At 39.8% G+C, this 12090-nt stretch overlaps 1 protein-coding gene across 1 annotated transcript; it reads right to left on the minus strand.

Annotated features, from left to right (window-relative positions):
- Positions 1–6473: 6473 nt before the first annotated feature.
- On the minus strand, positions 6474–11028 carry LOC109436803 (HLA class II histocompatibility antigen, DR alpha chain). The gene is made up of 5 exons (XM_019715630.3): positions 10870–11028; positions 8732–8977; positions 8021–8302; positions 7556–7720; positions 6474–6882 (listed from the first exon to the last, which is right to left on the minus strand). Exons 1-4 carry the CDS (start codon positions 10949–10951, stop codon positions 7566–7568), a joined length of 765 nt encoding a protein of 254 aa, XP_019571189.3. The 5' UTR covers positions 10952–11028; the 3' UTR covers positions 6474–6882; positions 7556–7565.
- Positions 11029–12090: the final 1062 nt, after the last annotated feature.

Genomic DNA, 12090 nt, shown 5'->3' on the forward strand with positions numbered 1-12090 from the left:
TGCCCACCTCTATCAACCCCGTGAGTTCTCCTGATGGTCCCCACGTGGCTGCGCCTGACTTAGGTCATTCTCCCCCTGGGGAATCTTACTCATCATTGGCTAATCAGCCATCCTTTGAGACCAAACAGGGAGACATAAGGTGCAAGCACAAAGGTGAAGCAAAGTCCCTGTAAGGATCCGTCTCACAGACTCTCCTTTCTTTATGGGTAGGTACGAGCGGACAGATGGGTAGGCTGCTATGTGACAACATCTTCCAGTGACTGGCTTTATACCTTTGCAGTAATAAACATGATAGAAGAGTGGTCTTGATACCAAGCCATAAATATCCAAGTAGCAAAGGAAGGGATTCTTCTTCTGTATCTTTAGAGCTGGTGCCTTTGGGTTTGGATTCTCCTTTGTCATAAAAAGTCTCAACTATGATGTTGGAGCAGTCCACTGGTGGTAGCTTTTGCTTTGATTCTAGTTCACTTAGTCCTGGGGTGGCCCCTCATGGATGGGGATTGGGGTCACTCATATCTCTGAAAAATTTGCCCTGGGCTCCGGGGATCTTTCAAAGTATTATGCATTTGGGGATCTCTGGAAATCTGGTAGTTTCCTCATTTCAGTAGTGGTGAGTAGTAGCTTAATGGTAGTGGTATTAAACACTCTCAACAGCCAGTCAACCTCTGAACAGACTGAACCTCTGTTCAGTCTTGTAAAGCATCTTGAATCTTGAGACACACAAAATTTTGAGTCAGTTTCTACTACTTTATTATCCCTGACTGATTTGATTTCCTTGCAGGACATTTGGTCCTGTCGAAAATATCCACAGAGACATTTGGTCCATGTAAAAGGGTCCTTAATATTTGTTTGTGTTTCGTCCTGAAAGGTGATTATTGGCAATACAGCCACAACACACTTACTTATTGAACCAATAGAGCATGATAGTATTTTTAATGTATATTTTAAACCAAAAGTATAAATAAACATTATGATATCTTTGAACCCAGGGACTTTTGTAAGTGTAGACATCGTTTTGCATAGAACCAAATATTAACGACAATTTGAAATCTGAATCTACATTGGCCTGGTGAGATGCACTTGCTCCACCATGGTAATTCCCTGGGACCCTGCCCCACCCAACTCCCTCAACGCCAGGAGGACTTTCTCAGCAAAGGGCCAGTGCCACCCACATTGCACTATTTCTTGGAAAACTATGGGAGTCCACAGGCCCCAGGGAGGTGACAACTGGTCTTGGTGTGCTCTGAGACTTTTGTTGAGTAGCTTCAGTCTCAGCACTGGCACCAAACTAGAATCTACATTAACCTGGTGACCACAACTCTTTCCACTCTAGTGATTCACTGAGTCCTGCTTCACCCAAACTGCATACCAAATAAGACTTTGTCAGTGGCTGAACCTTAAGGTAGTCAGCAGTTGGCAGCAGGCGTTGGGGTGCCCTGGCTTTTTGTGGAGCTACCACAGGCCTGGTACTGGTGGCATGCATCCTCTGTTCACAGCATGGCCGCTGCCTCACACCTCCAACTTTAGCACTGGCAGTGAACAACTACAGTGGCTTTGTAGCTCCTACCAGGTAGTCCCCAGCCAATCATAAGCCATCGTTGACATGGGCCTGTAACAGAGCCACTCCCAAGAGGTCCCAGAACCAAAATTCTTGGAGTTTGGATCCAGACCACAGCAGAGAACCTCCCAATTAGTCCCACAAGCAGCACACACAAAGGGCAGTCTCAACTGGCACAAGATTCCACTGGGGTGAATCCCACTTAGTAGGGTAAGCCCCCTGCAAAGCCCATAGATTGTGGACAACACCAAACACCATAGCCAATAAGCCTACGGGACAATCCCACCCACTGATGTGCCAATAGCAATCAAGACTAAACTATAATAGGAGGGCACACACAACTCACACAGGGGACACTCCTGGAGCACCTCAAGGAGACTGTACCAGGGCCCCACAAGGCACCTACTACATAAGGGCACCCGGCCAAGACTGGGAAACCTAGCAGGTCTACCAATACATAGAAACAAACACAGAGAGGCAGCCAAAATGCAGAAACAAAGAAATACATCTCAAATGGGGAAAAAAAAAAAAAAAAAACAGAAGAAAACTCCAGAAAAAGAACAAAATTAAATGGAGGCAAGCAACCTACCAAATACAGAGTTCAAAACACTGCTTATAAGGATGCTCAAAGAACTTAGTGAGAACTTCAACAAAGACACAGCAAGCATAAAAAAGCACATAGAAACCATAAAAAAGAACCAATCAGAAGTGAAGAATACAATAATTGAAATGAAGAATGCAGAAAAAGGAATCACCAGCAGACTATATGAAACAGAGAATCAAATCTGAATTAGAAGACCAGATAGCAGAAAACACCCAATCAGAACAGCAAAAAGAAAAAAAGAATTTTAAAAAACGAAGATAGTATAAGAGACCTCCAGGCCAACATGAAACATATAAACATTCACATCATAGGGGTATCAAAAGAAGAGAAAGAACAAGGGATTGATAACCTATTTGAAGAAATAATGACTGAAAAGATTTTTAACCTGGCAAAAGAAATAGACATAAAATTCTAGGAAGTGCAGAGTAATACAGAATTGTACACTTGAAACCTATGTAATTTTACTAACCATTGTCACCCAATAAGTTTTTAATTTAAAAAAAGTACTACAAATGCATCAAAGGTAATTTTTTAAAATGTTTAAGTAACTTACAGGAGGCAGAAAAAAGAAAACATCGAAATGAAACATAAGGAACACAACAAAAAAGAAAACATAAAATAACGGGCTTAAGCTTTAACATATCAACGTTACATTAAGTATAAATGTTTAATACACTAATTAAAATAAATGTCTAATCATTATGTTGTTTTATACTAATAATTAAAAAACTGAAACTAATAATGAAAAAAAATGAAAAAAAGACTAACAGATGGGGAAAATAATGATTCACTGTTTTAAAGTCTACAAGAAATTCATTTCATTTGTTGCCACATAGGTACATTATAAAATGATAGAAAAAAGATACCATGAAAATATGAATCAAAAGAAAGCAGAATAGACAGTTATTAATATCAGATAAAGTAGACTTCAGAGCAAAGAAAATTACCAGAAATAGAGAGGAGCATTGCATTAAAATAAAAGTGTTCTCCACCAAGAAGATAAAGCAATTCTAAATATATTGCACTGAACAGTAAAGCTGCAAAATAGGTAAGGCAAAAACTGGTAGGACTGAAACGAGAAATGGACATATCCACAATTATTCTTTTTCCTTTCCCCCCTTTTTTAATTTTTAAATTACAGTTGATATTCAATATTATTTTATACTAATTTCAGGTATATAGCTTAGTGGTTAGACATTTATATAATTTAAAAAGTGATCCTTCCGACTAGTCTAGTACCCACCTGCCACTACATACATGGTTATTACCTTTTAATATTACCATATTATTGACTATATTCCCTATGCTTTACTTTACATCCACATGACTATTTTGTAACTACCAATTTGTACCTCTTAATCCCTTCACCTTTTTCACCCTGTCCCCAACCCCCATCCCATCTATCATACTAATAAATCTAGTACCCATCTTAGACCACACATAGTTATTATAATATTATTGACAATAAGTATATTCCTTATGCTATACCCTGCATCCCCATAACTCGTTGTAAAACATTTTTTTAGCTTTATTGAGATATAATTGACATACAACCTTGTGTAAGTTTAAGGTGTATGATATGTTTGATACAGGTGTGTATTGTAAAAATATGAAACTATAGACAATAAAAAGGTCAGTGATTGCCAGGGTTTCAAACGGAGGAAAAGAAGGATGAATAGGTGGTACACAGGAAATTTTTAGGTCAGTGGAATTATTCTGTACGATACTATAATCGTAGATACATGACATTATGCATTTGTCAAAACCCATAGAACTGTGTAATACAAAGAATGAACTCTAATGTAAACTATGGGAATTAGTTAATAATAATGTATCAATATTGATTCATCAGTTGTAACAAATGTACCACATTAATGCAAAATGTTAGTAAGATAAACTGTATGTGGAGCAGGGTAGGGATGAAAGGGGCATACGGGCATTCTCATACCTTCTGCAAAATTTTTCTGTAAACTTAAAAAGTAAAGTCTATTTTTAAAGTGTTTTTTTTAATGTGGAAGAATATAAATTCATATTTTTTATTCCATACTGTGTTTTAGTATACATGTGTTACACATCTATTTATTTTATAATAAAATATTGGAGCCATGTAAAAGAAATAACTGTGCCTATTCCATCTTCAATTTTCTGAAGACTTTGCTTTGATTCTCTAAGCCACAGGTATAGAAACTTAGTACTTTATTAATGAGTCTTATAAGGTTATTAAAGATAAACTGAAGCACACTAAAATTTTCAAGAGTTTATTTCAGCAAACATCAATTTAAATCTGGCAACACCACACTAACAGTGGTTAAGAGCACTCAGCCAGTAGGAGCTAGGGGAAAGGCTTTTATAGAAAAGACAAGGAAGCAAAGCAAGGAAATTATTTGATTGGCTACAGCTTAAGTGCTTGACATACTTGGAAAAGCTTAGTTGGCTGTTTGTGATTGATTGTTCCTAAATTTTATTTTCTGGGAGAGAGTGAATTTACAGAAATTGACTCTGACTTGGGTTTAGGTTTTTCTTAGGCTACCAAAGCATTAGAGCCCTGTCCATCTAATGGTCTCCCTGTTTATTTACTTTAACAATTCTCCCCCTTTCAGTCATCCTCTCATACTTAAGAGATTAACTAAAAATTTGGTATTAGTGCTGTTGTCAGTCACCATTAGGATTAAGTTGTTCTCATTTTTCTGTGGAACTTATAGGTTATAATGTCAGGTTTGAGAAGGTTTTTGCTGTTCATCTCATTGTTCACCTTGTTTCTGTTTTTTCAAGCACAGTGAGACCATCTGATGTACTGCTGATGGCTGAGAACATGTATATAAGACCCCAAGAGAACAAGCTCACCAGGGAGGCTACAGTGATGACTGTCAGAGGATAATACCAAGAGACTGAAACACTCATATGCTCTGTATCCAGGCCACAGGAACCAAACCAGTTGGTATCAAATAAATAAAAAAATGTCTGAAGAGATATCAACTTGTTTTAGCCAAGTGGCTTGTTTGTAATTTCTTGTATTTGAGTTTCTGTGATACCAGAGGTGTTAATCCAGGTAAAACAGGAGGTATTTACTATGGCACAGACAACTCGTTGTTCAGCAAACAAGTAATCTAAAGCAATTCTATTATCTAAAACCACATGATCAGCCCAAAATAATCCCCATAACCAGAAGCATACTTTGGAGTGGCATCGTCTGCTACCCTTCAAGTCATCCTGCTTGGATTTGTGCTTGTTTTGTTTTGATTCTCTTAAATTTTTATCACCAGGCTGCAGAAATTTTTAGGAAAAACAATGAAAATTGTAATTTTGCAACATTGTTACCACTAAGCATGGTACCTAATTATTTTTTTCACATTTTTCCTTTAATTCTTATAATAACACAATGGGGTAAAAAATAGCATTAATATTTTCATGAAAGAAATCAGGCTAAAATAGAGTTAAGTAAGATACCAGTGAATACATAGATAGTAAATGATGGAGCTAAGACAAAGCCTGAGTTAACTTGATTTCAAAAGAATTTATATGCCAATCTACAAAACTGTCATGGATAATTAACCTTTATGATTTGGTGTAGGTCCTGGATAATTTTACAAATAAATATCAAGTCATAATTTCACATAACATTTGAAATACATACACAAAACATAAACAAAGATACATAAACAAAAACTCACTTTCAAACATTCTTTCGTCCCATTTTAATGCCATATTCCTCCCCTTCTCCATTTACTCAGTATTTCCACTCAGCAACATATCTTCAAACACAAGGTGGTTCCAAGAATAATTCAGACTATTCTCCTGGTAATGAAACAGGCGTCCAAGTCTATGTTGATAAAATGGGTAACGCCAATCCTCAGTGTCTAATCTCATCCCTCATTAAGTCTGGAATGGGCGACATTGATATGTAAATCCTGTAATGTGTATGGATCCTCCTCTATTCTACTCCCCACTTCTTTCCATCTGTCTCATCTGTTATCAGAGGCAACCCTAGGCTTTGAGAGTAATTCTACTGAAGATTCAGGTATCTCATTGTCTTGAATGCTCAACAACCAAACCAGATTCTAAACCTGTTGCTCAGTAGAGATCTCCTAACAAACCTTATTCTAATGAGTTTTCCAGATGAGGACTGGACCACAGCAACGGGATTGCTTGCAAATCTTCTAAATAAGATCAAGCCCTAATGAATCAGGATTTTTAAATTAATTACAGAGCTTATAAGATATATTCAACATTCAGACATTTCAGGAGGAAAGGATTGCATATATTCCCCAACTTCTGTGAAGGACTGGCTCAGACAAAAAAAACTCCACCTAATAGTGGTCCAATAGTTTATTGTATTCAGAAAAATCACAATCACAGTTTAAAAAAACCCCAAGCAATAAGTATGTAGGAGATATCCCCATGGGACGTTCAAAAGTTTCCATAGCAAAAACAAAAGGATCTTATAGGACCTATTCCAGAGGCATTGCATGCTGAAAGTAAAAAGATAATGGGAGATGGAGGGAGAAAAGATACAAGAAGGGACAATAGACAGGGAAGCCCAACTAGCGGTTAGAGTATGGGGAGACGGAGATGCATCACCACTCTTAGAGTGACTGCAGGGCTGGGAAGTGCTGGAGAGTGGTAGTCTTCACAGAAGTGAACAATCGGAGGATAGCCAAGTGTGTAAAGATACTAAAGCAGAAATCTCTTCATTGATCTTCTCTCTAAGATAGTCCATTACCTGTAGGAGGACACACATAGTTACTAAAGAATTTAAGGTGAATATTTTCAGCACTTACCTTCAGCTTCCTTCCTCTTTTCCCTTAACCCTTTGACTTTGCAAAAGGCTTCACATTCATCTGACTGCTTGCAACCTTTCCAGCACGAGCTCCTACACCCTACTCTCCAAGGGAGCATGAATGAGCAGATCATGCTTTACCTTCTCCCAGAACTTCTGAAACCACTTTTTAAATTGGAGGAGCAAACACAGACATTGGCTTCCAAGAAATTTCCAGTTCATACAATGAATCTACACTAACCCCAGAAGATCCAAGCTCTGGAAGTACCTTTGACCTGATGGCCTACCCCAGAAAATATAAGCCAGGAAATGCCGAAATCTCAAAGCTAACTTGCCTAGATCACTGGACCCCGTATTCTAATGTGAAACAACGGTTTTGGTACTAGAGAGAATTTCCAAGGCTGAAGATGTAGGTGCACATGTATGGAAAGGGATGAGGGACCCTATAGCTTTGAGATACCAGACAATGCCAATGTCTGATTCTGTCCTGGCAAAGGTAAGTCAAGAGCCATGACTTTTGCTACCTTTTTCCCTTATACGCATCACATGTTCTCTCCCCACTCTGTTTCCTTCCCTTGACAACTCATATCTGTCTTTTTCCGACCATCAGACCCACCTAAAGTCCCTCACAGCGGCCCCCGGCGTTCAGCAGCACCGCCTTTGCGCAAACCCTTGATGATGAAGACGGTCCCAGCAATGATGCCCACGAGACCCACAATCAGGCCCAGGGCACACACCACGTTCTCTGTTGTCTCTGGGAGGGGGGTTCGTGCTTCAAACTCTGGGGGACAATAAAACGGTACAGAAGTAATCAGTGTGGTAGGCAGTAGTACTTAAGATCAAATGTTGGGCACTCAGTTAAAAGAATAGTTGTTAATCAATAAAGAAGAGGAGGACGGAATGATGCATCAAGAGAATTACAAGTCTGAAAGTGGGGAAAGCTGGATAATGGGAGAAGACAAGGAACAAGAATTGTAGCACTTGTTATGAAACAGTTAGAGGACTCTGGGCCCCAAAGGACCAGCCACACGCATCACAGGAGGAAACCATAACATAAGGGAGAGTGAAGGCTGCTCCATACCCCAGTGCTTGAGAAGGGGCTCATCCAAACCCCAGTGCTCCACCTGGCAGTCGTAGACGTCCTCGGTAGACGGCAGGAAGGGGAGATAGTGGAACTTGCGGAAAAGGTGGTCGTCCCTGGGCAGGAAGACCGTCTCTGACACTCCTGTGGTGACAGGTTTTCCATTCTGAAGCCATGTGACATTGATCGCTGGTGGCGAGAACTTGTCAATGAAACAGATGAGGATGTTGGGCTCTCCCAGTTCCACAGGTTTGTTCGGGAGCACAGTCACCTCTGGAGGCACTGGGGGACACGTGACAGAAGTGAGCCTTTCATGCTTAGCCACGTCCCTTCCCCCCACTAAGGCTGAAAAAGCAATTGAGATTGTGCCCTGAGAATATATGCCACAGTCTCAGATACCCATCTCTGATACCCTCACCCATGAACTGGAACCAATATTGAAATATAAGATATTCGAGGACCTCAATCCTGCCTCCCCCAGCATAGAGTCAGGGTAATACCTTTGTGAACGACTGTGATGACAGAGACAAGATGTAAGAACATCAAGAAATGAAAAACCCATGAAGTTCTTGGGCTTGAGAATTTGGGGCTTGCTTACGGCAAAGTTAGGCCCCTGGAAGGGAAAGTCAGTGACTAAGTTAACACAAAGAGCTGAAGACTCCTTTTTAAAGCTATTATTCCCACATCAAAGAGTGCAGCAGAGAGAGATACCATTCGTGTTCGGGGTGTGGTTGGAGCGCTTTATCATGATGTCCAGGTTGGCTTTGTCCACAGCTATGTTGGCCAAAGCACCCTGAGCCTCAAAGCTGGCAAAACGTCCAAATTCTTCAAGCCGCCAGACCGTCTCCTTCTTTTCCATATCCACGTGGAAAATCTCATCACCATCAAAGTCAAACATAAACTCGCCAGATGGGTCAGGTGTCATATAGAACTCAGCCTGGATGATCACATGATTCTCTGAAAAGGCAGGAAATGAAGTTAGGGTGGGAAGTAGGAGTGAGAGATGAGAAGGACCCAGGATGTGAGACACAAATTGTGGGCAGGGGTGGTAAAAAGGGATAGGGCCTGTGGAATGGAGGAGTGGTGGAGAGTAGACATGACTGGGAAGATGAGGCCTGCATAAAGGGTGTTCATTTTGAACACAGATGGGAGGGGAGAAATTGAAGGGCAGTGTTAAAGAGGGTGGATTGAAAGAAATGGGGGCTAAAATCCCAGAACTTTGTGGAGCTGTTGTTTATCTCCACGTTACTAGCTGAGAAATGATTCCCGCTTTAGAAATCCAGTAGTAGCTCCTAAATGGTTGGGTTCTGAACTCTGAAATCACATTGAATTTTGAATTCCTATTGAGCTACTTACTTACCTGGTGATTGTGAATTGATTATTTTACCTACTTACGTGTAGTTTACCTATTATTTTATTCTGTGGTTTTGCTTCTACCATGGGTTTATTTTTAAGATTAAATCACACAAGGTTAAGTAATTTCTTAATATATCATCAGGCCTATAACCAGCACTTTAGAAGCTGCTTTGTATTTAAGGACCAGATCCATGGAAAATATGACTGGGGTCTGAAGTACCCAGGAAATTAAGATTGAGACCTTGCAGTGCTGTAAAACACCCACTTTCTTGGATTATACCCACTCCGTGGATACCACTGAGGGAAGAATTATATTTATATTGACCTCGGCAACATGCCCTTGTATCTTAAAGCTCCTTAAATAGAGACTGTCGTTATGGAACCTATTCTATTATAGTTGATACTAAGAATAATCTATAACCAAGGGGATAATCAACTGGAAATAAGAAAGCTACAATTGGAGCGTATAGAGCCTATGTTGTGTATGCAGAGGAGAGGGAGATAAAGTCTGACTGCATATTGATAAAGCCAGGGATTGACTTAGCATTTGCTGCTATGTGCACACACACACACACACACACACACACACACACACACACACAAATATTCTATTTGACCCTTTCCAACCCAAGGGAAGAGCCTCTGCCTTTCCAGGTATGCATCCCCACATATGGCTCTTTCTGAGCAATAGAAACCTACAGTTGCCATCATGGATCTAGGATCGGGGCTATTACTTTATTTCCAGTGTATCTGCCACCCTCTGTGGGAGTCACCTGGGTAAAGAATATTTTTTCACAGCGGCTCAATGTTTGGTCAGGAGATGGCAGAGAATATCAGACTGTTCACTTTGTTACCCATTTTTCTACTGTCTTGGGAAAATCATTAAGTAACAGTGACCAAAGACAACTGTAAGCTCCTCTGTAGAGTGGCTGTCACTATCCCAAGAGGCAGTAAATTAAATGCAATTAATATCAGCCTTTCCCTCTCCCTTGAGTAGATTGTTACTTTTTGGTGACTTTCCTTTCTAGGAATCTTCAATTTAATGTCAGTGCTCAAAATATGCTGACAGGATGCACATGCCAAAAAGTAACTACCATGTATCCAGCTGAGAACTTCTCATATTTTCCTCACTAAATGCTCACAAAAAATTGTTTCCGGTTTTTTATTTTACTAATTTTCTTTAGATAAATTAAAGCCCAGAGAAGTAGCCTGTCAGAAAATATTTCCCCCTCAATTTTGGCTTACTTCAAAGTCAATGGTATTGATCAATATATAACTCAGTTTTGCTCCTCTAAGTTAAATTTGACTTGCTTCAAATTGTGGTGTGGAGAGAACTCTTCCATCTACAATTTATTACACTTCTAGATTTAGAACCACATAATACCCATCACACTTTTCTTTCACATCAAAGTTAGTCATGCAAATGTCCACAGTTCATTTCTCCAATGCTCTCAGAGCTTATTGTCCCCAGTTTGGATTCTCTCAGCACTTACCTTTGATAGCCCATGATTCCTGAAGGCTCGTCAGGATGACAGTGATGAAAAATCCTAACATGGAGACTCCAATTATGGCCATTTTCTTCTTCAGTGCTTTGATGGGTATCAATAGAGCTTAAGAGTGGGGCAGAACAGAGAAGAATAAAAGAAAGAGAATGTAGGGTGCGACAGTATCTGATTGATTAAAATTCAAATCAGTTGAGCTGCAGCCAATCAGAAAAGTGTTTTGAGATGACACATCTGTTGCTAAGGAAAGGAAGCTTGTAAAGGGTCTAGGAAGGACACTTGGTTAAATGAATACACAAAGTTCTCAATCAATCAAACAAATACAAAACAAACATAAACAACAACAAAAAACAAGTTTTTGAGAATCTTAGGCAATCACTCATACTCTTACATCTCAATCCAAGTTCTAGAAAGGGATATACCTGAAGCACATTAGTGAGAATATAATCAATGGAAACAACCTAAAGTGAGAGTTAATGATAGATCATGTCTCTGTGCTGTGACAGCTGGGGAGTTTATTTTAAGGGACAAAAAATCACCTAAAAAGAGGGTAAATTGTCAGGCTGTGGAGATTACCTAAATTTTGCTAGTATTGGGTGACAGAACTTCACTTAAGAAGCTTCTTATTGCTTCAGGCTTCTCCGCCTGTGTCCTAGACTCCAAGATGGCCAACTCTGCCCAAGAGCTTAGGATCCCTGGTATTGTGCTATATTTAGGGGACATTGAAGAAGAAACTCTGAGTTTCAACACTCCTCAAAATGAAGAGGGATGGAAAGCTACCCCTGGGAAATGGGTAGTGGTTACTGAAAACAGTGAACAGGGGTACCTTTTACTAATCCCTACCATCTTAAATATAACCAGAGATCAGAGTAGACGGTTGGGGACACACTTCACCTGAGAACTCGGGTGGATGAATAGGACGGAGTAAATTGGGCAGAGCTTATTTTACTGGGAATGCTGGGCACATCCTGCAGGAGGGCTTTACCATTACTTGCTCGTGTCCTAAGCTTATGCAAGTTCTCCGCATGTCATATTATTGAAGTTCTGATCCAAAAAATTAATTTTGATGTTTATTATTGAGAATACTGCAAGTTAAGATGCTCTGACCCTCACGTTTTGAAAATATAGTCCAACAGAAAGGAAAATTAAACCACATAGAAAGGGCTGGGACCCAAATACTTCCAGGGAAGAGAGACCTGTCAGTGAGGCAGC

Source organism: Rhinolophus sinicus, chromosome 2 (assembly GCF_057876585.1).
Source record: "Rhinolophus sinicus isolate RSI-liver-muscle chromosome 2, RSI-T2T, whole genome shotgun sequence".
NCBI lineage: Eukaryota > Metazoa > Chordata > Mammalia > Chiroptera > Rhinolophidae > Rhinolophus > Rhinolophus sinicus.

Coding starts and splice junctions, on each gene's coding strand:
- LOC109436803 (XM_019715630.3), bottom strand. CDS start 10,951: ATGGCCATAATTGGAGTCTCCATGTTAGGATTTTTCATCACTGTCATC. Junction 8,303..8,731: donor CCACACCCCGAACACGAATG/GTATCTCTCTCT, acceptor CGTGTCCCCCAG/TGCCTCCAGAGGTGACTGTG. Junction 7,721..8,020: donor GCCCCTTCTCAAGCACTGGG/GTATGGAGCAGC, acceptor ATTGTCCCCCAG/AGTTTGAAGCACGAACCCCC.